General features: G+C 40.1%; 2 protein-coding genes across 4 annotated transcripts in view; both read left to right on the forward strand.

Moving 5' to 3' along the window:
• Window positions 1-21,935, forward strand: part of Hipk1 (homeodomain interacting protein kinase 1) — a 60,922-nt gene extending 38,987 nt beyond the window's left edge. For 2 of the 3 annotated variants that reach the window (XM_078027045.1, XM_078027046.1), the window contains 8 exons: window positions 6,153-6,274; window positions 7,142-7,276; window positions 9,910-10,052; window positions 10,457-10,636; window positions 11,470-11,673; window positions 13,919-14,160; window positions 15,884-16,014; window positions 17,098-21,935. In XM_078027045.1, coding sequence (XP_077883171.1) covers window positions 6,153-6,274; window positions 7,142-7,276; window positions 9,910-10,052; window positions 10,457-10,636; window positions 11,470-11,673; window positions 13,919-14,160; window positions 15,884-16,014; window positions 17,098-17,586 — 1,646 coding nt within the window. In that variant the 3' untranslated portion in view covers window positions 17,587-21,935. The remainder of the gene's footprint in view (window positions 1-6,152; window positions 6,275-7,141; window positions 7,277-9,909; window positions 10,053-10,456; window positions 10,637-11,469; window positions 11,674-13,918; window positions 14,161-15,883; window positions 16,015-17,097) is intronic. The other variant, XM_078027047.1, reaches the window with a different exon arrangement.
• Window positions 21,936-23,060: 1,125 nt separating this feature from the next.
• Window positions 23,061-26,391, forward strand: Olfml3 (olfactomedin like 3). The gene is made up of 4 exons (XM_005337650.4): window positions 23,061-23,322; window positions 23,662-23,781; window positions 24,503-24,788; window positions 25,090-26,391. Exons 2-4 carry the CDS (start codon window positions 23,668-23,670, stop codon window positions 25,908-25,910), a joined length of 1,221 nt encoding a protein of 406 aa, XP_005337707.2. The 5' UTR covers window positions 23,061-23,322; window positions 23,662-23,667; the 3' UTR covers window positions 25,911-26,391.
• The last annotated feature ends 320 nt before the right edge of the window (window positions 26,392-26,711 follow it).

A 26,711-nucleotide genomic window follows, 5' to 3' on the forward strand; every position in this document is an offset into this window, starting at 1 on the left:
CCAGTTTTCCCAACACCATTTGTTGAAGATGCTATCCTTCCTCCATTGCATGCTTTTAGCTCCTTTATCAAATATAAGATAGTTGTAGCTTTGTGGATTAGTCTCTGTGTCCTCTATTCTGTACCATTGGTCCACCCGCCTGTTTTGGTACCAGTACCATGCTGTTTTTGTTACTATTCCTCTGTAATATAGTTTGAAATCTGGTATCGCTATACCACCTGATTCACACTTCCTGCTTAGAATTGCTTTTGCTATTCTGGGTCTTTTATTTTTCCATATGAATTTCATGATTGCTTTATCTATTTCTACAAGAAATGCCGTTGGGATTTTAATTGGCATTGCATTAAACCTATAGAGAGCTTTTGGTAATATCGCCATTTTGATGATGTTAGTTCTGCCTATTCATGAACAGGGTATATTTTTCCATCTTCTAAGATCTTCTTCTACTTTTCTTTTTAGGGTTCTGTAGTTTTCATTGTATAAATCTTTCACCTCTTTTGTTAGGTTGATTCCCAAGTATTTTATTTTATTTTTTTGGAGGATGTTGTGAATGGAGTGTTTTTCCTCATTTCCGTTTCAGAAGTTTTGTCGCTGATATACAGAAATGCCTTTGATTTATGCGTGTTGATTTTATATCCTGCCACTTTGCTGAATTTATTTATTAGTTCTAGTAGTTTTTTTATAGACCCTTTTGGGTCTTCTAGGTATAGAATCATGTCATCTTCTTTTCCTATTTTTATGCCTTTAATTTCTTTCGTCTGTCTAATTGCTCTGGCCAGTGTTTCGAGAACTATATTGAATAGAAGTGGTGATAGAGGGCATCCCTGTCTTGTTCCAGATTTTAGAGGGAATGCCTTCAATTTTTCTCCATTCAGAATGATGCTAGCCTGAGGCTTAGCATAGATAGCTTTTACAATGTCGAGGGAAGTTCTATTATCTCTAGTTTTTCTAATGTTTTGAACATAAAGAGATGCTGTACTTTGTCGAATGCTTTTTCTGCATCTATCGAGATGATCATATGGTTCTTATCTTTAAGTCTATTGATGTGGTGAATAACATTTATTGATATCCGTATATTGAACCATCCTTGCATCCCAGGGATGAATCCTACTTGATCATGGTGCACAATTTTTTTGATGTGCCTTTGTATCCGATTCACCAGAATTTTATTGAGGATTTTTGCATCTAGGTTCATCAGAGATATTGGTCTGTAGTTTTCTTTCTTTGAGGTGTCTTTGTCTGGTTTCGGAATCAGGGTGATGTTGGCCTCATAGAATGAATTTGGCAGAGCTCCCTCTTTTTCTATTTCCTGAAATAACTTGAAAAGTATTTGGTATTAATTCTTTTTTAAAGGTTTTGTAAAACTCTGCTGTATACCCATCCAGTCCTGGGCTTTTCTTAGTTGGTAGTCTTTTGATTGCTTCTTCTATTTCATCCATTGATATTGGTCTGTTTAAATTGTGTGTATCCTCCTGACTCAGTCTGGGCAAATCATATGACTTAAGAAATTTATCGATGTCTTCACTATCTTCTATTTTATTGGAATATAGGTTTTCAAAATAATTTCTAATTGTCTTCTGTACTTCTGTAGCATCTGTTGTGATATTGCCCTTTACATCCCGTATGTTAGTAATTTGAGTTCTCTCTCTTCTTCTCTTCGTTAGCATGGCTAAGGGTCTGTCAATCTTATTTATTTTTTCGAAGAAGCAACTTTTAGTTTAGTTTTTCAATAGTTTCTTTTGTTTCAATTTCGTTGATTTCCACTCTGATTTTAATTATTTCTTGCCTTCTGCTACATTTGCTGTTGTTTTGCTCTTCCTTTTCTAGGGCTTTGAGATGAAGTGTGAGCTCATTTATTTGTTGATTTTTCCTTTTTTTGAGGAATGACCTCCAGGCGATGAATTTCCCTCTTAAAACTACTTTCATTGTGTCCCATAGATTCCTATATGTTGTGTCTGTATTTTTATTTATCTCTAAGAATTTTTTGATTTCCTCCTTTATGTCTTCTGTAACCCATTGATCATTCAGTAACATATTGTTCATTTTCCATGTGATGTAGGATTTTTCCTTCCTTCTTTTATCATTGATTTCCAGTTTCATTCCATTATGATCAGATAAAATGCATGGTATTATCTCCACCCCTTTATATTTACTGAGGGTTGCCCTATGGCATAATATATGGTCTATTTTTGAGAAGGATCCATGTGCTGCTGAGAAAAAAGTATATCTACTTGATGATGGTTGATATATTCTATATATGTCAGTTAAGTCTAGGTTATTGATTGTGATATTGAGTTCTATAGTTTCTTTATTCAACTTTTGTTTGGAGGATCTGTCCAATGGTGAGAGAGGTGTGTTGAAGTCACCCATAATTATTGTGTTGTGGTCTATTTGATTCTTGAACTTGAGGAGAATTTGTTTTATGAATGTCGCAGCACCATTATTTGGTGCATAAATATTGATAATTGTTATGTCTTGTTGGTGAATGGTTCCTTTTAACAGTGTATAATGTCCTTTCTTATCCCTTTTGATTAACTTAGTCTTGAAGTCAATTTTATTCGATATGAGGATGGCCACCCTTGCTTGCTTACAAGGGCCGTGTGCATGGTATATTTTTTCACAACCTTTCACCTTCAGCCTGTGTATGTCTTTTCCAATCAGATGTGTCTCCTGGAGGCAACATATTGTTGGATTTGTTTTTTTAATCCATGTTAGCAGCCTATGTCGCTTTATTGGAGAGTTTAAGCCATTAACGTTTAGAGTTACTATTGATATATGGTTTGTACTGCCAGCCATGTTTGATTATTTATCTTTTTTTTTTTTAATTTAGTTTGTTTCTCCATGATTAGCTCCCCCCCCACCTCCTCACCCTCTGTCTTTACCGAGGCACTTCCCACTGATGGTTTTGGTTGTTGTTTTTCATTTCTTCCTGGTGTAGTGTTTTGCTCAAGACGCTTTGCAATGCTGGTTTTCTGGCTGCAAATTCTTTTATCTTTTGTTTATCATGAAAGATTTTTATTTCGTTGTCGTACCTGAAGCTTAATTTTGCTGGATACAGAATTCTTGGTTGTCTTTCAGTGTTTGAAATACGTTGTTCCAGGATCTTCTCGCTTTCAGCATCTATGATGAAAAATCCGTTGTTAACCTTATTGGTTTACCCCTGAATGTAATCTGCCTCCTTTCTCTTGTAGCTTTTAATATTTTCTCTTTGTTCTGTATATTGGCTATCTGCATAACAATGTGTCTTGGCATTGGTCTACTGTGATTTTGTGTGCTCGGTGTCCTGTATGCATCTACAATTTTTTTTTTTTGAGAGAGAGTGAGAGAGGAGAGAGAGAGAGAGAGAGAGAGAGAGAGAGAGAGAGAGAATTTTTAATATTTATTTTTTACTTCTCGGCGGACACAACATCTTTGTTGGTATGTGGTGCTGAGGATTGAACCTGGGCCGCACAAATGCCAGGCGAGCGCGCTACAGCTTGAGCCACATCCCCAGCCTGCATCTACAATTTGTATATCCGTTTCCTTTTTTATTTCTGGAAAGTTTTCTGTAATTATTTCATTCAGCAGGTTACTCATTCCCTTGGTATGAATCTCTGTACCTTCCTCTATCCCGATGACTTGTAAGTTTGGTTTTTTTGTTATCCCATATCTCTTGGATGTTTTTCTCGTGATCTTTTACCAGCCTTTCTGAGTTGGCTAGACTCTTTTCAAGATGATATATTTTGTCTTCATTATCTGACGTTCTGGCTTCTACTTGCTCCACTCTGTTAGTGATACTCTCAATTGAGTTTTTAATTTGGTTTATCGATTCCTTCATTTCTAGAATTATTGTTTGAATTTTTTTATAATCTCTATCTCCTGATAAAGATGCTTAACTTCTTTTTTTATCTGTTTATGTAATTCATTTTCAATGTGTTCTTACACTGCTTGAATTTGCTGTCTTATATCCTCTTTAAGGTTCCATTCCATCTGTCTAAGGTATTCCTTAAGTTCTTTATATGACCATTTTTCTGATGACTCTAGGTCCTCCTGAATATTTAGGCTGTCCTTCATTGTTTGTACTCCTTTTCTTCCTTGCTTTTTTATGCTGCTCATGTTACTTCTTGTTCTGTTTGACTGCTGAGTTACTGTTTACTCTTATAAATTTATTTGATGTTTGGGAGGAAAGATATTAGAAGGGAAGGGAAGAAGTCACTAAAGAGAATGAGAGTAAGCAGGTAGAATTCAATGAAGGGGGGAATAAGAAAATTGAAAAGAAATGAAAAGACAAAAGAGAAAAAAATAGAAAAAACATAGAAAATAAAGAAAGAAATTTTTTTTTAAAAAATAATAATGATAATAAAAAAATGAAAATTAAAATAAAAAAATAATAAAATTAAAAAATTAAAAAAATTAAAAACATTTAAAAAAGTTAAAGAACAACACAAAAAAATGAAAATGAAAGAGAAAAATCCCAAATTAAAAAAATAATAATAAATAATAATAATAAATGCAGTCATAGAGTTCGATTAACTTCTCTTCCAGTAGGTGGAGCTGTGCCCACTGGGCCAAGCTTCTCCTCTCAATAGGTGGGAACCATTCACTGTGCAGCAGTTCTTCCTCCCAGACTGGACGGGTCTCTAATCCTGAGTGTCTAGGGCCTTCTCTTGTGTTTCCTCAAGCCAGGCCCCGCTCACCGGTGAAGCTCACCACAATACTGGCTACACGCCAGGTCTGCTGCTCCCGGGAGCCCTGTTTTCATGAACGCCTGGACACACTCTCCCTGTTTGCCTCCCTCAGACCCTAAGTTTGTAGAGCTTGGGGCTGAGAACCCCCAGCGAATTTGCTTGCCCTCCGGTAGCCACACCTCCGGTAGCTGGTGCAAGAGACCTCAGTTGTCAGCACTGGTGGGAGCGGTAGCCGGGAGTTCCGCGCCGCGGGTCCCGTGCCACTCCTGGTTCCCTCGGTCTGGCTATCACTCTCAAGGGAGAGCTGGGAGGGGCCCTTGCGGGAGAGCTGGGAGGGGCCCTCTCCCGCTGTGTGGAGAGGGATGGCTAGGGAATTACACACCTGTCGCTGCTGGTTTCAATGAAGTTATCTCCTCCGCCTGTGACATCAGTTCTCTGCCATGGTGGTATCCCATGTAAATAGTGAACGTTCGTTCCCTTTGCCGGGTGACCAATGCAACGGGTGGGTCCTGTCCTGACTGTCTCTCCCAAGCCCGGTTTCAATCCTGTGGCCACTGCCTATGAAGGCTCTGTTGGCATTTACCTCTGTAAGTTGAGAAGGGCCGACCAGTTATTTCAGCGGGATCGTTAGTGCCGAGTCACCAGAAGCAGGCAAACCGGAGCTTGAATGCAGCCGATCCGGGCTCTGTGTGTGTTCTGAGAGGCCCAGACTGTTCACCCCAGATCCACGTCAGCTCAGCATTGCCTAGTGATCCTGAGCAAACAGCATTTAGACATTTACGACTCCCTATGCCCACACAGCTGAAGAGGTCAGAGACTTGATTTCTCCGCGCCCGCTGCCATGTTGGATCTAAAATACTTTTATCCTAGACATAATTTCTTCATTTTTTGTTGGCTGATAAAATATAAGACTGTGAACTGAGTTATATTTTTTGAGGAATGAGGGAAAAAATTCTTGAAGCATTCTTAGTAAAAAGGTAACTTAGATTTAAAATTACTGAGTTTCATAATTTTTCTTGTTTAACCCAAAGTTATAACTGTAATCAAGTCTTCTCATTTAATAGATTATCATTTTAGAGATACTTAAAAATCTCCCCCTGTTCTACCCCAGTGTATTAAAAGAACAAAAAAGTGTATTTAACTGAAGGGTGATTGGTTGTTTTTTTGCCTGTACTATTGATGGGGATGGGATGAGTATTGGTTTTAAATTTTATAACATTAAAAACAATTAGAATTTCCTTAAACCACTCTTTCTGTGTCACACTTCATTGCATTAATTTAACCTGAAGGGAACCACTTCTCCATCTCTCTCCCCCACTTTTTTATTTTTAACTCCTGAGAGTTCTGTGAATGAAACTCCCTTGTCTTAAATGTCTAGAACTAAAGTCTAAGTAGTGGAAAAACTAAAAAATAAACAACAAAAATTTCCCAAATAGTACTCTCAGATCCAGCTAAGCAATTTCATTGTGATACTGTTTTCACTAGCTGGGCTGCAAGCAACAACAAAACATTCTGGATTCCCTGTGAGGATGGATAATGCTGTGCCAATTGTACCCCAGGCGCCAGCTGCTCAGCCGCTACAGATACAGTCAGGAGTTCTTACACAGGTAAAAACCAGAGCAATGTGGAACCTCAGTATTGCTGAAGTACTATTGAGAATCAGGTGTTTCATCCTAGAAAATGGTATTTGCTTGGAATATAGGATCTTTCTTGGTTATGATTCAGTGGTCTTAAAATGAAACATCTATAATGGAACTGTATTCTCATTCCTAACATTATTGCAATTCTTCCAGTGTCTCGCTAGGATTAGTATCCAGACACTGAGAAGTGGTCATTTGAGTAAGTTTACTCTAATTTTTTGGGATGAAGTCCTCTCTCCCACAGCATTGTAAAGATATAGTACACATGCAATGTTTTGATTCCAAAAGATAAGGCTCCTTTTGTGTTCCTTTTGCTTATTACTCTTGGAATTTTATCATTTGAAAGGCTGAATCACATCAGGATGCCTCTTCGAGTATTCTCTCATTCTTTGGGTTTAACCATGTTGTACAAAGTTTTGAAAATTATATTTACCATGGGACAGAAAACTAAGGTGATTGAGAAAACCATGAAGTATTTATGCAGTATAACAACTTTGAGATTTTTATAAAATCTATATGGAAATGTTTATGAGTTAAAAACCCTACATTGTGAGCAGGAGGAAGAATTCTTGATAAATGCCTTTGTTTCCTCAAAATGATCATCTGAGTCTGGCCCAAGAAAGATTTCTACACTTTTTTGCTTTATGCCATTGATACTTGATCAAATGGGTGATGCTTTGCTAGTTGAAGGGGAAAGGTTATATTCTGAACATGCATTTTAGGTGATTTGAAATGACGGTTGTTGGTAATAACTTGGGGGGAATGAGAACCCTTCTGAATCCAGATAACCTGCCTCGGTGTTTGTTTCACTCACCTGCCTAATCTACATTTCAGGGAAGCTGTACACCACTAATGGTAGCAACTCTCCACCCTCAAGTAGCCACCATCACACCGCAGTATGCGGTGCCCTTTACTCTGAGCTGCGCAGCCGGCCGGCCGGCGCTGGTTGAACAGACTGCTGCTGTACTGGTAATTCCCCTCACTTGATTGTGTTACTAACGGAGTTTCTTTGGTTTCTTTCTTTTTTAATTTTTTCCTGTTTGTTTTTGTTCTGTTTTTTTTTTTTTCCTGGTTTTCTTATTTTTTAAAAAAAATTAGCTTAGTCTTTGCAGAGGGCATGGAAGCATGTGCCATCTTGTGGCTGTGTTCTTGCTACATCTTTAATGTCTCATTGTTTTCCTCCTCAACATTTGCTGAAGCACTGTTTGACTCTGATGTTCAGTGAGGCTCTATAAAGAGCCATTTTGATTCTTCTTTGCCAGCCCTGTGTGGTCAAAGCTCTTGATATAGCTTCAGAAGAGCTTCAACACTATTACCTGTTTTCTGCCCTACCTTTTATGCTTCAATCCTTGAGAATAAAGGAAATAGCCTTTAGTGTGGGGCTTTGCTACAGGTACCTGGATGGCCAAAATTTGAACTCCTTGGCAAGTTAGCTTCTTTCCTTTTTTGCTATTTGAAGCTTCTAAAATGTCTGCATGTAGAAATACTTAAGATGCTCTGAATTGATTGCTTAATCAGTTAACATTAACCTACCTTCTATGAACATGAGAAGATAGCTCTTTTTGGTACTCATGATCAGTGGCAGCTTCTATCTTCCATTTAAGGATGTTCCCTTTGGAAAGTGCCTATAGATCACTTGATTTATTGAAATTAAAAGTGGATTCATTTTTAGGGATATTTAGAAAAATTATTTTACAAATAGGTCTTAATACAAGAATGAAAACACAATTGACAAACTATGTGAATACATCTTTGTTATTAAAAGTCATGGGGAAAATTCATAGATGCAGTTGTAGTAGTGTCAGGCTTAGAAACAGGAAAAACAAACAGGACTTTGAGGTGTACTTCAGGATTAGTAACCTTCAGAGTGATCTTTGGATGGTTTTTGTTTTTTTGTTTTTGTTTATTTGGGGGAGTTAGAATTTCCAGTATTTCATTATTTGAAATTTAAAATTAGGTAAGCATTTGAAGACCTGATAGCTACTTTTAAATCATGATATTTCTCATCTTTCAAAGTAGCTTTAATTTTTTTTTTGTTCTTTTTTAAATACTTACATGAGTGAAAACACTTCCAGAAACATATTTGGTTGGAACTTGTTTGGTTTCCAGTTTAAAAGTCTCTGTCATTTCTAGATCAATTTTGTCATAAACAAAACCTGAATGCAAAGGGAATCAGATATATTTCCAACTTGGTCAATCCAAGCTTCTGCTTTCAGCTCACTCACCTGTAGTTTTGAGATTGGGAATGTTAGTTGATACTTCTCCTTTGCTGCTTTTCTTATGTTTGCACTAGCCATTTGCTAAGCTTTGCATATTTTTGTTCTTCCTCTGTCAAAACAGTTCGTCGCTTGGAGCGCCAGATTTCTGCCTCACGTTGGAATGTTATTTCTTGCTTTGTATTAAACTACATGCTTTGTCTTGTGCAGGTGTTGGCTTATGGAAAGACGCATGGTGTGACTTAACATATTTCTCTTATTTTCTGTTTTGTTTTGTTTTGTTTTGTTTTAAATTCTGCGTATGGTAGCAGACGTGTTTGCAGTTTCTCTGCTTTGAAGGCTTCTTGTTTGGAACCGGTACTTGTAACAAGTGGATCTGTTACTTGCAGAAATATTTTTAAAACAGGGTGTTGATGGCCTTGCAGTTTGAAATTCATGAAACAGAACCATATGTACCCAAGTATTGTAGGTAATTGTACTGCAGAATTCAAATTTAAAAAAGAAATTTCCAAATATGTTCTCATTTTTTTCAGAAAATGCCAGAATTTCTGTAAGATGTACAGAAAACATATTTATTCTCAGTCTTTTGTAAGTGACATAGCTTGTTAAAAACTGGAACTCATGTATTTTTCTTATAGTAATTAATTTTAATGTTGAAGGATAATTCTATAAATGATACATAAAGCAAATATATTTAGACAACTATTAAAAACAGTATAATGTGTTCTGCACGGATTTCTCAAATATTTTACTGCTTTAATTTTTAATTCTCTCACATGGCTACAAATGATGGTGTTATGCTTATGCCAAGCATTTTTGTTCATCTACATTTGGCTCCTTTTTCTAAGCAGTACCCTTTTAATAAAAAAAAGGGAACAATTCTACTCTATGTGTTATGGGTTGAACTGACATGATGTCTTATCTGATTGGCACACTCCAGTTTTAGCATTTCTATTTTTTAATCCCAAGGGAGTCTTCTAAATTCTTTCTAGGGATGTATATTTTACATTTTACAAAAATGGTGCTCCAACATTTAACCAGAGCTGACCTCTGAACTTTCAGACTTATTTTCTCTCCAGTATAATATGAAGTCTTAACTGCAGGGATCTTCATTTTTTTTAGCACCCTGTTAGCTAGGTTGTGGAGGTAGGCCCCCCCATCGCCAAAAATAAAGTATGTTCTATTTGCTTTTCATACGACTTATAGCCACGAGCCCTTCTGAACTTTCTTTATTAATCACTGCAAGTTAACAGTCTACAAGCAACTTTTTTAAGATACAAAAATATTATTTCAATCTAAAAAAAAAAAACAACAAAAACAAAAAAATCAGAAGAAAAAGGCAAAAATGAGTCAAGTTTGGATGTTTTTTTGTGTGTTTCCTTACAGCAAGCTTGGCCTGGTGGAACTCAACAAATTCTTCTGCCTTCAACTTGGCAACAGTTGCCTGGGGTAGCACTACACAACTCTGTCCAGCCCACAGCGGTGATTCCAGAGTCCATGGGGAGTGGTCAGCAGTTAGCAGACTGGAGGCAAGTACCTTCCATTTTTCTCTATTTGAAATGAAACCCTAAAAGAAAGAAAGAAAGAAAAAAAAAGAAAAAAAAATCTTCACTACTGTCATGTGCAACTAATTAGAACAAATTAAAAGTTTTTTTTTTAAAAAAACTTCATAATAGCAAGGAGATGGAATTATAAGTAAATTTTGAATATAATAATAGATTTTAAGATCAGGAATCATTCATTTCATTCCATACTTTAAAAACAGTCTTAAGTAATTAGAAATGATATATTAAAATCCTCAAGTTTTATAATCCAGGTACCTGACTTTAAAATGCAGTTGTATTTAGTTGTCTTAAGCACTTTTAATAACTGTTTGGTTCTGATTTTTCAGTGGTTTTGGGATTCAGTCTTCTGTTTCTTTCTGTTGGTCTAGGAATGCCCACTCTCATGGTAACCAGTACAGCACTATCATGCAGCAGCCATCCTTGCTGACTAACCATGTGACATTGGCCACTGCTCAGCCCCTGAATGTTGGTGTTGCTCATGTTGTAAGACAACAATCCAGTTCCCTCCCTTCAAAGAAGAATAAGCAGTCTACTTCAGCCTCTTCTAAGTAAGTCTTCAGTAGAGCTGATGGTTAAAACTATGCCAGTTTGAGACATATTGCCCAGTGTAGGAATGTTGTATACATACTTGTGGTCTGAGCAGCAGTACCTGCCAAATTGAGCAACAGCTGACATTTTCATCTGGACATGCGCACCAGGTGTGTGCCTGGTTATGATCATCCTTTCTCTCTTCTGCATCTTTAAATCCAGGCCACTTTTATGATATTTAAATTTTTCTTGCCCACTTTGTAGAGTGAAATTTAACTCTAGGGTAAAGGGCACACACAAAAATAAATTTCTTTTGTATTTTGCTATTCTTGTCCCTGGAAACTCTAGCCAGAGTAGTAAATTTTTTACCAAAACTTTCATAGTTAAAGCCAGGTGTTATAGGGCACACCTGTAATGCCAACTACTCAGGAGACTGAGATAGGAGGATTATAAATTCACATCCAGCTTGGGCATAAAAAATAAAGAGGGATTTAACTCAGTGGGGATGTAACTCAGTGATAGACTGCCCCTAGGTTGAATCCCCAGTACTATAAAACAAAGTAAAACAAAATTTACATAGTTAAGTGTGTTAGCCTAATGGTTAGGTAAAAAGGAATCAAAAAGTAATTTGGAAAGCAGTCTCAGGAGAAGATGTGCAATTAGCGGGACCAAGAATTGAGGGCTGGGGTTGTAGCTCAGCGGTAGCGCACTTGCCTGGTATGTGTAAGGCACTGGGTTTGATCCTCAGCACCACATACAAATAAAGATACTGTGTGTCCATCTCCAAATTTAAAAAAATATTTATTAAAAAAAAAAGAATTGATCAGTTTTTCCTTGTGAATTTCCCCTGCAGATCCTCTCTGGATGTTCTGCCTTCCCAAGTTTATTCTTTGGTTGGGAGCAGTCCTCTCCGTACCACATCTTATAATTCCCTAGTCCCTGTCCAAGATCAGCATCAGCCGATCATCATTCCAGATACTCCCAGCCCTCCTGTGAGTGTCATCACTATCCGTAGTGACACTGATGAGGAAGAAGACAACAAATATAAGCCCAATAGGTAAGACAGATGAATGGTTCCCTGGCTCTGTTGGACTTAGACTGTTGGCTTCAGGCATGACGTACATTTTTAACTATGAAAAAAAGGACAAAAGAAGGTGCCTTGGAAGTGTGACCTTGGATGAGTCAGCCAAAACACTTAAGTTCCCGTAACTGAGCATTGTTAAGTTTTCCCTAATGTTAGACATACTTGTCTGTTAAATCAGTCTTCCTGATATATAAGAGAACAGATTTATATCAAGAAGTTTGACTACTCTAGCTTGGAATGCACATTATATCACAGACAGGACTGCTGTCATCAGGGAGGTTTATAATCTGAAAATAGATACCATACTTCTGAATGTATGAACAGTTAATTAGAATGAGTAGGTAGATAAGAGATACTTGAAATTTGTTCAATTTCCTAATCTGAACAGACCTCTTTTTAAGAGGTACAGTGTTGGTAGGGCTTGCCTTTCTTTTGCCCTCTGCTATGTGGTCTGAAAGCTGAAGAATTTAAATACCAGGATATTTCCTCCTATCCTAGCACCTTAGTTCAAGTTCTTAACTAGGCAGTTTACTGAAAGGAAGTAGGTAAGTTTAAGAACTATGATACATACCTCTTTCTCAGTGTGAGCATAGTTGATTGCCTTGATTCTTCTGTATTATATTCTTCATTGGGCTTTTGGTGTTAGGCATATAGAAGAGGGAATAATCCTGCTTTCACCTAAGAAATTAGGATTCACACAGGAAAGAAACTTCAAAGACTTTACAGAGTCATACAAACGTAAAATTTAAATTAATTTGAAAGAGTAAATTTAGAAAGAATTTAGAGTCTCTTAGTTCAAAAGGGCTATTGTAAGATAGGGATTTGAAAGGTGTCATTGAATTGATTCAGGGAAGAGAAAAAGTATACTTTCCAGTGAGGGAAAGTGGTGTACTAATAGCAAAAGTTATGTATGAGTTATAATCAGCCTGATTGCTTTGACTGGACCCAGTCTTATTAAAAAATAAGGTAAAGTTAAAGTTAGTGTGTTAGTTATCTTTTTATCACTGTGAGAAATACTCAAGAAAAACAAAAGTAGGGAAGATTTATTTTGGCTTATAGTGTCAGAGGTTTTGGTTCATTGTCAGCTGGCTTCATTATTTCTGGTCCTGTAGTGAGGCAGTATAATACATCGTGGTAGAAGGGTATGGTGGAGCAAAGCAGAACAAGAGAGAAATTCAATAAAGTATCCCCCCAGTGATCCACTTCCTCTAACTAGGTGTCCACCTCCAAAGTTTCTACCACCTTCCAATCATTTCCCAAAAGCCCCACCTGAACACTGCTGCATTGGAGACCAAGTCTTCAATACATGAGTCTTTTGGGGGGAATATTCCAGATCTAATATGTAACAGTAAGGGAGGAATCAGCAAAGGAATCTTTTTTAAAAAAAGTATAGTGAGAAGTTTGACTAGGATAGTAAGGAACCATTTATAGTCTGTAGAGGTGTTAGGAAAAAAAGTGGTGTTTGAAGAAAATTGTTGAAATAACTGTGCATGAGAATGACTAAGAGGCAACATGGAGTAGGTGTGAACTCTAGAGTCATTTTTGCCTTGAGTCTGAGTTTCTGTCTTTACCATTTACCATATTTTATTATTTTACTGCATAATTTTCGCCACCACATTAGCATATATTTATGAGTATTCCATGCATCCTAAACTTGCACCAAAGAGAATGATTTTTAAGTAATACCAGTGCATTTTTTTAAAAAAGGAAGCTTCAAATAATGCTTGTACCCCACTGTTTTGCAAAAAAATTTGCATAAAATCTCCAACCATTATGAGATGAAATGTCATATGTTCTTTATGTGACCTTGAATGAGTTCCTTAATCTCCCTCTGCCTGTTTCTTCATCTGAAAGATGGGGATAATATGGGCTGTGGCTATGGCTCAGCGGTAGTGTGCTTGCCTAGAACATACAGGGCTTGGGTTCAATCCTCAGCACCACATAAAAACAAATGAAAACTAAAGGTATTGTGTCCAACTACAACTAAAAAATTAAAAAAAAAAAGATGGGGATAATAGTAACTACTTTATAGGATTATTGTAAGGACTCACCGAGATGCACATAGAACATAAGAAATAGTGCATGATAGTAAGCACTTAGAAGTTTGCTATTGCTGTTATCATTACTATTATAATTGTTCTCATGAAAGAATGAGAGACCACGTAAGGCATATTGCTTAAAAGGGCAGTTGAATTTTCACATATTTTCTTTTCCTCAGCTCTGGCCTGAAGCCGAGGTCTAATGTCATCAGTTATGTCACTGTCAATGATTCTCCAGACTCTGACTCCTCCTTGAGCAGCCCATATTCCACTGATACCCTGAGTGCTCTTAGGGGCAATAGTGGGCCACTGCTGGAGGGGCCTGGTAGAGTTGTGGCAGATGGCACTGGCACCCGTACCATCATTGTACCTCCGATGAAAACTCAGCCTGGTGACTGCACTGTAGCAACACAGGCCTCAGGTAGGTGGTATCTTCACAGTTAGAAATGAATTCTTCTCTAATCAGTGTATGCTTAGAATTTTGTTATAATATACTTATGCCATGGTCCAGACCAGTGGAATAGATGTTCTTAAAAAGTACTTAATTCAGAAATCAGTTCTCTATGATCTGAAATTAATTTTTGCCATCAGTTATCTTCCAGGATTTGTTTTACTTGGAATAATATAAAAATGAGATTGTATTTGGTGTCATTTTAGTTTCTTAAACACATTCACCACTGATGGTAGGAAGTAGACAAGATTTATATTGTATGGCAGGAAGAATGAGCAGGCAATTAGATTTGTCACAGATAGTTTGAATATGGCAATCTAGAAGAGGACAAGACTTGATAATATTGACTATGACCAAAAAAGTGTTTTGGAAAACATATGTCCTTTAGGTTTTTGTTCTGACCTAATGTCACAGTAGTGATTCTTTTGTTGGTTTTATTATTAGGCTAATCGCTTATCTTTTTTGCTCTGTTAGATACTGGAACTTAGGCTCTCTGATTCAGTTATTGTGTTAGTTGAGCTACAGTAACAAATCCCCAAATTCCGTGTTTTAACATGATAGTATACTTTTTTACTCATGTCACTTCCCAGTGAAAGTGTTTCTGGTTGGCCTATAGTGAATTAAGGACCACAGAACCCTGCAACCCTCAGCATCAATCAAAAGGAGAAACGAAGTTTAGAGGAGGCAAGCCTCCTTTCTTAACCTCTTTAGCCTGGAAGTAGTGAACACCACTCCTAGGGCCCCTGATACATGCAGGGAGGCCTAATAAGTATAGTCTGTCTAGGCAGCAGCTTCTCAGTGGCAACTCTATGCCAGTGAAGGGGAGGATTAATTTTTGGTTACCAGCATAGCCGTCTGTATTATACTTGTATAAATGGTGTTTTATTAGGATTAAGTTACTGCCATAATCAAACGGGATTCTAATTTGAGGATATTATTTCAAGCCTCAGTTTAGTTCTCTTCAGACTGCCCCCATTGAAGGAAGAGGGCTGGGGTTTTAGATCAGTGGTAGAGCACTTGCCTAGCATGTATGAGGCACTGGGTTCGATTCTCGGCACCACATATAAAACAAATAAATAAATAAAGGTCCATCAATAACTAATAAAAATATTTTTTAAAAAAGAATATAAGGTAGAACTTCCTGATACCAGGCTACTGAATATTCTACTAGGACCTCTGCCCCCTTTTAGGCCCAAAGAATATAGGCTCTCAGAAGTAAATGAGAATTCAGTGCTTCAGTTTGCCTACTGGGAAACAGAAAGGAAAAAAAAATGCATTCAAATGAAATGTGAAGACTGCAAGTACCCAATAGGATAGGATCTTGCCTTTTGACATTTAAATATCCTAAAAATTACCAATGTATCAGCTTCACATTGTCATCTTGTGACTTACTTAATCCCATCCTACATAAAACTGTATGCTCCCTGGAGGTAAGGATGGTATCCTTATGTTTGTATTTCCAGTGGTGTCTTGTATATAATAGGTGATTAGATAATATTTATTCAAGTAACCTTTTGAGGATCCTTTGTGAAGTTTAGAAATACAGAAAAGAAATAGATAATAAACTTTCTCTTCCAGTATAGACGTAATTAAGGAAGTAAGATACACTTGAGACCTTAACTCTCATAAACTGTGTGCAAATGTGGACTGACTAATGTTAGCTCAGTGATACTAAGCCCTGACTCCTTTTTAGGTCTCCTAAGCAGTAAGACCAAGCCAGTGGCCTCAGTGAGTGGGCAGTCATCTGGATGCTGTATCACCCCTACAGGCTATCGAGCGCAACGCGGGGGGACCAGCGCAGCACAGCCACTCAACCTCAGCCAGGTAAGTGCTAGGGGTTGCAGCTTTCTGTATGGGTGCCCTCCTCTTGTTACTCTCTGAAGAACCCTGCTTCTGGCTGGACTGCTGAATAAAGCCAAATGAAGCTCCTTTTGTGTCACTAATTTGATGTTCTGTGGCCTGCGTCGTATCTGCATGTGCTGTGTCTACATTTGTTCTGTGAATGTGTTTGGGATGTGCATTCCAGGTTTTCCTGGAGACTTCCTTCTCTAGCCTGGAACATTAGAGAAATGTCTGGAATTTAGATAGAGCCTAGGATACTATAGCCATGCCTGGTCCTGTATCACCACATGCTTTGAGATCAGACTCTTCTCTTATCTCCCTCCCATGCCATAAATAACCTGAGCCTCACACTCTTTACTTGAGTCAAGAGACAGGGAAAGTTTTTTGTGTGTGTCTTCCCCCCACCCCCTCATTTAATCATCTGGTTCTAATTCTCCCTGTTGCTCGAGGCTCAAGTGTTGGATTTGCCCCTGCCTCTCATTATCTGATAGAGTAGTAAGGTTACTTTATTTTCGTTTATGTTCACTCTTTTCTCAGCCAGAATTCTGGTGCTCATGTGATACCTACCAATAATGAGAAGGTGTCAATAGGGTATAACTGTGTGAGAAAGAGAGCACATGCACGTGCAAATGTAAGTTTAAATTAGTTGCATGTGTTTTAGGCTCCACGTTTCAAGAGGGACATGAAGAACTTAGAACAAAAGAAAGCAATAGCAATAAAAAAGGTTTGGGAAAGTCAAAATCACTGATGCCAGGATGGGGGTGAATTAATAGTCACTATCTTGCAGGAATGGGCAACCCTGTAAACCTTCCCCTCTTGATTCTTCCCCTTCCTCTGTCACACTTAAGAGCAAATTGCTGCTGTCTGAGCTGGGTTAGGATCAGTTCTGCCTAGAGGTAGAGGGATGGGTGGTGACTTCTGACAGTATTTATTGCCAGTTTGGGAGATTCTGTGCTATGGCAGTCCAGAAACATTGCACGTCAGAACCTCCATTCTTCCCTTGGCCTGTAGTGCCGTAAACTAGAGTTACCTCAAGATTCCTCATTCCCTTCTTCCTCCTTCCAGAACCAGCAGTCATCGTCAGCTCCAACCTCGCAGGAGAGAAGCAGCAACCCTGCTCCCCGCAGGCAGCAGGCATTTGTGGCCCCGCTCTCCCAAGCCCCCTACGCCTTCCAGCATGGCAGCCCACTGCACTCGACGGGGCACCCACATCTGGCTCCGGCCCCTGCTCACCTGCCAAGCCAGCCTCACCTGTATACGTATGCTGCCCCCACCTCTGCTGCTGCATTGGGCTCCACCAGCTCCATTGCTCATCTTTTCTCCCCACAGGGCTCCTCAAGGCATGCTGCAGCCTACACCACCCACCCTAGCACATTGGTGCACCAGGTCCCTGTCAGTGTTGGGCCTAGCCTCCTCACTTCTGCCAGTGTGGCCCCTGCTCAGTACCAACACCAATTTGCCACCCAGTCCTACATTGGGTCTTCCCGAGGCTCAACAATTTACACTGGATACCCGCTGAGTCCTACCAAGATCAGCCAGTATTCTTATTTGTAGTTGGTGAGCATGAGGGAGGAGGGTTCATGGCTGCCTGCTCCTAGCCCTGAGTTCTAAATAATGGGCTGTGGTAAGCACCTCCTTTTACCCTCTCTTGAAACTCCTTAGCCAGCAACTTGTTCTGCAGGGGTCCACTGAAGCAGAAGGCTTTTCTCTGGGGAACCTGTCTCAGTGTTGACTGCATTGTTGTAGTCTCCCAGTTTGCCCTATTTTTAATTCTTTATTTTTATGACAGCATTTTTGGTATTTGGAAGAGTTCAGAAACCCATCCTCTGCGGTTACCAAGGAAGAGAGATCATTCTGAAGTTTCCCTTTGAAAAATTTTTGTCTCTCTGACTTGATTTCTATAAACACATTTGAAAATAGTGAAGCCCCTCTTTATTTAACTTTGTTTTATTGCCATTACTAGTCAGAAGGAAAATACCGATAGAGGGATTTGAAATATGGTAACAAATGAGAGAAGAAGAATTATTACTTTTTGTTTAAAAACCAAAACTTAATTGACTGTTTTATATTCAGAGCAACTTATGCAAGTCCACATTTTACTATCAGGCATTTCTCCTCAAAAAAAGTTTACCTTTGTTTATGGGACATTTAAGTTTGCAGTGTTTTATTTTGTTTTTATGTCAAATTATACTTAAAGGACAACTTTTTAATTTTTGCAAAACCAGTTATGTGTTTTGCAGTTCTCTTAGTTGCTCCTGCGTTTATTACAAAGTGATATTAAAAAGTAGCTCACCACCTGCTGGTAACTCAGTGTGAGAGAATCAGTGCCCACCTTGAAAGTACCAAGTATTTCTATGCTTTTAAATGAAACACCATGAATTTTTTTTCTAAAATTTTAAAAAAATTCCTCTATGATCCAACTTGCATTTTATTACTAGAAAAGCCATGAAGGTGGTTATTATTGTATGGTAGTTGTCTTACTATATGCAAAATCTCTTTCTCTTATGAGATACTGGTATTGGTGAGCTGTGCCTACAGGTTGTTGGTGTTGATGAACTTGGCCTAAAGATCACTATGAATTTTCAATAATATGCCTCTGTGTTTTCCTCATCTCTCCCTTATGTTTTATGTGATTTATTTGGGGAGAAGCTAAAGGATCTGAAACCAGATGAGAACGTTGTTGTGTATAGCTTTTATACTTTAAAGTAGCTTCCTTTGTATGCCAGCAGCAAATTGAATGCTCTCTTATTAAGACTTATATAATAAGTGCATGTAGGAATTGCAAAAAAATATTTTAAAAGTTTATTACTGAATTTAAAAATATTTTAGAAGTTTTGTAATGGTGGTGTTTTAATATTTTGCATAATTAAATATGTACATATTGATTAGAAAAATATAACAAGCAATTTTTCCTGCTAACCCAAAATGTTATTTGTAATCAAATGTGTAGTGATTACACTTGAATTGTGTATTTAGTGTGTATCTGATCCTCCAGTGTTACCCCGGAGATGGAATTAATGTCTCCATTGTATTTAAACCAAAATGAACTGATACTTGTTGGAATGTATGTGAACTAATTGCAATTATATTAGAGCATATTACTGTAGTGCTGAATGAGCAGGGGCATTGCCTGCAAGGAGAGGAGACCCTTGGAATTGTTTTGCACAGGTGTGTCTGGTGAGGAGTTGTTCAGTGTGTGTCTCTTCCTTCCCCTTCTCCTCCCTTCCCTTATTGTAGTGCCTTATATGATAATGTAGTGGTTAATAGAGTTTACAGTGAGCTTGCCTTAGGATGGACCAGCAAGCCCCCGTGGACCCTAAGCTGTTCACTGGGATTTATCAGAACAGAATTAGTAGCTGTGTTGTGTAAATGCATTGTTCTCAGTTTCCCTGCCAACATTGAAAAATAAAAACAGCAGCTTTTCTTCTTTACCACCACCCCTATCCCTTTACGTTTTGGATTCTTAGCTGAGTTCTCACAGAAGCATTTTCCCCACGTGGCTCTCTCACTGTGCATTGCTACCTTGTTTCTGTGAGAATTCAGGAAGCAGGCGCAAGGAAGTCAAGCCAATATTAATATGCATTTCTTCTCTTTTTTCTTTTTAAAAGTATGTGCAATCACTTTTAGAAAAAGATTTTTTTTTCCTTTTCCCATGTGGCAGTCCTTCCTGCAAATAGTTGACATTGCTAGTAAAATATTTGCTTGTTGAAAAAAACATGTAACAGATGTGTTTATACCAAAGAGCCTGTTGTATTGCCTACCATGTCCCCATACTATGAGGAGGAGTTTTTGTCATGCTGTGCTGGTGACAAGAAACTCAACAGAAAGGTTTCTTAGCCGGTGAAGAATATTAAGAAAGCATCAAAGCCTGTTGAGTCATTGAGGCTTCTGAGGTTTCTTTTTAACAACTTTTATATTCTTGGGGCCCTTCAAGCTGTGAAATTGTCCTAGTACTCTCAGCTCCTCCACGGATCTGGGTCAAATAGAGAAGGTACTGGGGACGGGGACTTTCCTGCCCATAAAGGATTTGGGGGAAGAAGGTTAACCCTAAGATACAGATGTGTTCCATCTGAATTGAAAATGATATTTGAGGGATAATTCTAGGACTGGTTTTATATAGAGAGATGGTGTCAAGGAGGTGCAGGATGGAGATGGGAGATTTCATGGAGCCTGGTCAGCCAGCTCTGAACCAGGTTGAACATCGAGGAGCTGTCAAAGTATTTGGAGTTTCTTCCTCATAGGGAGTAAGGGCTTCCAAGATGGGGCAGGTAGTCAGTACAGCCTACCCAGGAACATGTTGTGTTTTCCGTACTTTTTTTTTTTTTTTTAATCATTGTATTGAGTTGTATGTTCACTATATTGGTCAAGACAACCAAGCAGTTTGTGTAGTTTGTCACTAGTGTTATACAGCGTGTGTGACCTTTTGTGTCTCCCTTTTGCCAAGCACATTCTGATGTTCTTCTTTAAAATGCAGGTCTGGTTTCTAATGGAAACACATTTTATTCCTTATCTTTCCTGAACAAGGGACAAGATTGGTTGTTTTTGTGATGAGATGAAAGGGGGGGGGAAACAAACCCCACAATACTGTCTCCAAGTCTAATGAGTAGATGCCATTAAGATAGGAGTCTTAACTCCATGGGAAAAGATAACACCCAAGAGTTTATTGTGGTCACCTGACTAGCAGTTGTGTGGCTTTAAAAACCTTAGAGATTTTCAGTCTTAGTCTGCAACTGACCTTTCAGATTTGCCAAGATCAAAATCCACCTGTGTCTGCTGAATGTGTATGTGCTCCATGTGGCTTTACATTCTGTCCCTGGGGCTTAATATGGCTGGCCCTGACAGCATGGGGAAAGCGTTGTGAATGTAGTAAGCAGCTGGCCTGGGTCACCATGGCCTGACCTCAAACCAGCTTAAGGCTTTAAGTCCTTAAGTCCTCTCAGAACTTGCACTTCCAGCTTCTCCCCTTCCTAGTGAGAGAGGAAGTGGGGAAGGGTTAGGTAGAGCCAGGGAGGCTCATCGGGACACTTGATCGCTCTGGAGTTTTAAATAGCTCTCAGGAGGTTGATGCCACTGTCAGTGTTCAGCTGAAATGCCAACCCCAGAAATCAGAACTTCATTTTCAAACAGTTCTGGCCATTCTCAGCCTGCTTTTGTGATTGCTCATCCATCGTCCTCCACTAGAGGGGCTAAGCTCGACTGCCCTTAGCCAGGCAAGCACAGTTTTGTGTGTTTTATTCAGCATTGTTATGCAGAAATCCACTAGTTGAGATGGTTTGTTTTAGAATAGGAAATGAAGTTGCCTCTCAGTGAAAGGAATGGCCCGAGCCTGCTTCCTATTTTGATTTTTCTTTTAAACTGATGGATGGTGCAGCATGTCTACATGGTTGTTTGTTGCTAAACTTTATATAATGTGTGGTTTCAATTCAGCTTGAAAAATAATCTCACTACATGTAGCAGTACATTATATGTACATTATATGTGATGTTAGTATTTCTGCTTTGAATCCTTGATATTGCAATGGAATTCCTACTTTATTAAATGTATTTGATATGCTAGTTATTGTGCGTGATTTTAAACTTTTTTTTGCTTTCTCCCTTTTCTGGTTGTGCACTTCCTTTTACAACAAGCCTCTAGAAACAGATAGTCTCTGAGAATTACTGAGCTGTTTGTGATGCAGATGTACTTAGGGAGTATGTAAAATAATCATTTTAACAAAAGAAATAGATATTTAAAATTTAATACTAACTCCGGGAAAAGGGTCCATTGTGTAAAACATAGTTTATCTTTGGATTCAATGTTTGTCTTTGGTTTTACAAAGTAGCTTGTATTTTCAGTATTTTCTACATAATATGGTAAAATGTAGAGCAATTGCAATGCATCAATAAAATGGGTAAATTTTCTGATTCATGTGGCTGTTTTTACTTCTGTTATAAGGGGACAAAAGCGTACAACAAATGACACTTTTGGAGTGGCTAAAAACGCATGGCACTTGAACATTAGTAGAGCATAGAACAATTTCATTCTTCATGCAAATCTACATAATGGAAACAAATATCCTTTGGTAAGGAATTCTTCCCAAGAATGGAGGTCCAGGATAAGATGACTGAACCTGACCCTTTTAAAAATGTAGAAGATTCTGAGATAAGCTAATTTAACTTTGTTTTACCAAACATCTAAGGTAGCAGAATGAAAATAGAGTCACCACAGGAAGATGCTTTCCCTCTTTTGGAGCTGTACTGTTAGAGACAGAGCACTTTGATTAGATTTCTCTTGATTCTAAAGTGAATAAAATAAGATGCATCAATTTTAGGCTTCTGCAACTTTTGTTGGAATACAGAAATGAGCAGCTGTTAGGAATACCCTTTTCAACCCTAATCAAGAGAAATGACCAGCAGTCTATTCTCTTTCAGTAATAGGAAGGTCAAAATCTATTTTATTTTGGTTTAGACTACAACATAATGTTTTTCAGACCCACCCCCATACCAGTGAATGTAAAATTTAAAAAAAGTGTGAACTTGCTGAACTCTCTGCAGTTTTGATAAGAGAATATCCCTGGAGAGCCATGTAGAATAGCTCTGCTATTACTCTCACTTCCAGATAATTATTAGCCAACCTCTCAATGATTTGTTTTTTGGTGTTTCTACTTTTTTAATAAGAAATGCACAACATAAGCCACTGAATATGAATTATTTTCTACAGAGCAGATTAAAAAAAATAAAGATATTGTAGATGGACACAATACCTTTATTTATTTATCTTTAAGTGGTGCTGAGGACCAAACCCAGTGCCTCACACATGGGTAGGTGAGCACTCTACCCCTGAGCTACACCCCCAGCCCCTCGTGTTTTACTTTTATTTCATCTTTGGGTTAAGAGAGGCTGGCATAGCTCTTAAAGAAACTGAGTAGTATGTAGGGAAGCCTGCATTTTAATGAAGAAAATTCTTGTAAATTGAATTCACTTGGCATGCTTTCTGGAAAATTTTCCACATGGAGTAAAGTCTTGGTTTCACCATTAATCATGAGACACATAGCACCAGGTGCTCAGCACAAGATGGCGCCAGCGAGCTATAGAAGAAGTTCCACTTGACCACTTAGACCTTTTTTTCCCACCGCCCCCCCCTTAAAGCTCATCGCCTCTGCTTCCACCTTCCACTGAACAAGGCAGACAACCCACTCTATTATTTCTGGAGAAGAGGAGGATTAATGATACCAGTTTCTTACAAATCAGCTCTGGAAGCGCCCTCCTGAAACGCAGGAGCCGGAATGGAGCTTGATGAGTTTTCTTTGGGGTCTCCGCCTCCTGCAGCTCACTCCTTTCCCTTTGTCACTGCCCAGAAAGCCTCTACCCTCAGATTTCCATCTCTTTCCTTTCCTGAGGAGCCTATAGCCGAGAGGCGGGAGGTGGTTAAGGTTTCTGGCTGCTGTGCAAGGGGGCCATCTGTGTTTGATCAGTCCTGGCGGAAAGGAGGGGGTGGGGGTTGTGAGAGCCTGAAAGCATTCCAGAGTAGTGAGAGAGACCCGAGATCACAGAGCAAAGGCACCACCCCCGCCCCGCCTCCATGGCTAACCCACGGGCTCAGGGGAAGAGGCCAACAACACACTCTTTCTACTCTGGCCCCATTCTCTAGACTGCCATGGGGCCCAGCGCTCCTCTCCTCGTCCTGATCCTTTTGTCATGGTCCGGACCCCTTCAAGGACAGCAGCACCACCTTGTGGAATACATGGAACGCCGACTTGCAGCCTTAGAGGTGAGGGACCCCTTTCTCTTCTAGCCCAGCCTGGGAGAATGCAATATCTTCTATTGATTCAACCAGTTCATCAGGGTTCTGGGAATGGTAAGACAGGGCTCTGTGAGAAGCTACAGAAAATTCTGCTTTTTAATAAAAATGAGCCTCAAAATTACAAGCCTTGATCTTTCTCCACGTAGAGCAATTCCTGAGCAGATAGACCTTTGTGTTTTACCCCTGGGGTTAGATGAGATAAAAGGACAGAGTGGAAATAAGGGCCAGGATTGAGGGAATGCATTTAAAGAAGAGCTGATGATTCTTTTGAAGTTGGAGGTTCCCAGAGAATCTCCAACTTCCTACCCTCCTTTTCAAAAACGGTTTCAAGTCCCTAGCATCTCCCCCCACACACATCGAAGTTCACAGCATCTTAATTCCCAAGAGGAGAATTACACAATGGAGCAGAGAGCCCTTCTCACCCTCATGCACTGAAACCTCCCTAGAGGCCCAGATGGCACTGCTCAGAGAGAACAAGTCCAAGGACTCTGGCCTGGGTGAATCTGAGCCATGCTCCTTGCACGTTGAGCACCTCTGAACATCTGCTTTCCTTTGCTGCGGGAGTGGAAGGGCATGTTTAGCTGAGTTTGCTCCTTTTCCCATTCCTGACTCCCTGCTTTGGCCTCCCCCTGCCTGGGAGTGGTAACCCTTCAGCCCACCCTCGCTCCCCATGCCCCCACCCCTTCAGGAACGGCTGGCCCAGTGCCAGGACCAAAGTAGTCGGCATGCTGCTGAGCTGCGGGACTTCAAGAACAAGATGCTGCCCCTGCTGGAGGTGGCAGAGAAGGAGCGGGAGGCACTCAGAACCGAGGCTGACACCATCTCCGGGAGAGTGGACCGTCTGGAACGAGAGGTGGACTATCTGGAGACCCAGAACCCAGCTCTACCCTGTGTAGAGCTTGATGAGAAGGTGAACGGAGGCCCTGGAACCAAAGGCAAAGGCAGAAGAAATGAGAAGTACGATATGGTGACAGGTAGGTGATCTCAAAGCGGGTCCCTCACACCTTCTGAAACTTTTTCTTACTTTTTTCTCTTTGTCCCAGTCCACTGTGGCCTCTGGAATCTGTTAGAGGGAAAAATCTCTGTAATGACAAGTTTGTTAAGAAGAGTTTCTAGGGACCTGGGTCTCTGGAGTCCTGTCTTTCTCCATCTTCCCTAAGACTGGAGGCATCCACAGAGCGGATGCCAGCTGTTCCCCAGATGGGCCACCCAGCTGGAGTCCTCACTGTAGGCATCTAACTCCTGCCTCTGTTTCCTTTTCTCCTTCTCCACCAGACTGTGGCTACACCATTTCTCAGGTGAGATCAATGAAGATCCTCAAGCGGTTTGGTGGCCCAGCAGGTCTATGGACCAAGGATCCTTTGGGGCCAACAGAAAAGATCTACGTGTTGGATGGAACGCAGAACGACACAGCCTTTGTGTTCCCACGGCTACGTGACTTCACCCTTACCATGGCTGCCCGGAAAGCCTCCAGAGTTCGTGTGCCCTTCCCCTGGGTAGGCACGGGGCAGCTGGTATATGGTGGCTTTCTTTATTATGCCCGGAGGCCTCCTGGAGGACCTGGAGGGGGTAGTGAGTTGGAGAACACTTTGCAACTCATCAAATTCCACCTGGCAAACCGAACAGTGGTGGACAGCTCAGTGTTCCCCGCGGAGAGGTTGATTCCCCCCTATGCGCTGACGACAGACACCTACATTGACCTGGCAGCTGATGAGGAGGGCATCTGGGCAGTCTATGCCACCCGGGAGGATGACAGGCACTTGTGTCTGGCCAAATTAGATCCACAGACACTGGACACAGAGCAGCAGTGGGACACGCCGTGTCCCAGGGAGAATGCCGAGGCTGCCTTCGTCATCTGTGGGACCCTGTACGTCGTCTATAACACGCGCCCTGCCAGTCGGGCCCGCATCCAGTGCTCCTTTGATGCCAGTGGGACACTGACCCCTGAACAGGCTGCTCTCTCTTACTTTCCCCGTCGATACGGTGCCCACGCCAGCCTCCGCTATAACCCCCGTGAGCGCCAGCTCTATGCCTGGGATGATGGCTACCAGATTGTTTACAAGCTGGAGATGAGGAAGAAAGAGGAGGAAATTTGAGCAGCTAGCCTGGTCGTTTCTGCATCTCTTATCCCCATACATTTATATCCCTACTAGATTTCCTGCTCTTCATTCTTCCAATATAGGCAAGTTATGTCTCAGATCCCCTATTTTTTAACCAACAATAACCAAATTCTCACAGCTCCTTTGTTTCATATGGAACTCTAGATCTTGAGTAATCTTTTTATAGCTAAAAGAGTAAAAATCCTAAATATTCACTCCTGTTCTCCTTCCCCCTGTCCACAAATTAGGCCCCAAAGGACCCAGACCCAGTCCTCTGATCCTCCCTCATGGGAAAATGCCAGGCATCAGGCTATAGTATTCTTGCCCTCAGTATGACCCAGTGGGGAGAAGAATGGAAAACAGAGACACACGTCGGCCCTGTCTCCTTTATAAAAAAAAATATCTCCAGTGTCTGAAGAATGGGAATTTCTCTGCATCGTTTTGTATAGCAATATATTGCATTAAAAGAAAAATCCACTCCTCCTCTCCTGTGTGTGTTTGGGTAGACCTCATACCAAGTTCTCCACATGGCCCATCATTTTATCCCTCCCGCCCATCTCTCACATTAGGAACTTGGCTGAGCTCCCTGAGCTGCAAGAGTAAGGGCTTCTCTGGTTACAGATTTTACTGTGAGGCGCCTGGGAAGCAGCAGAATCCCGCCACTTTAGGAGGTTGGACAAAAGGCCTGCCTCCACACCCACCAGCCACCACAGCAGCCATCCCTGAACTGCCAGTGGCGCCGTGCCTCTGGCCACAAGACACTGGGACCTAGGGCAGCCCTTCCAATTCTGATAGAGG

Source organism: Ictidomys tridecemlineatus, chromosome 11 (assembly GCF_052094955.1).
Source record: "Ictidomys tridecemlineatus isolate mIctTri1 chromosome 11, mIctTri1.hap1, whole genome shotgun sequence".
Lineage (NCBI taxonomy): Eukaryota > Metazoa > Chordata > Mammalia > Rodentia > Sciuridae > Ictidomys > Ictidomys tridecemlineatus.

Coding starts and splice junctions, on each gene's coding strand:
- Olfml3 (XM_005337650.4), top strand. CDS start 23,668: ATGGGGCCCAGCGCTCCTCTCCTCGTCCTGATCCTTTTGTCATGGTCC. Junction 23,782..24,502: donor GCCGACTTGCAGCCTTAGAG/GTGAGGGACCCC, acceptor CCACCCCTTCAG/GAACGGCTGGCCCAGTGCCA. Junction 24,789..25,089: donor GAAGTACGATATGGTGACAG/GTAGGTGATCTC, acceptor CTTCTCCACCAG/ACTGTGGCTACACCATTTCT.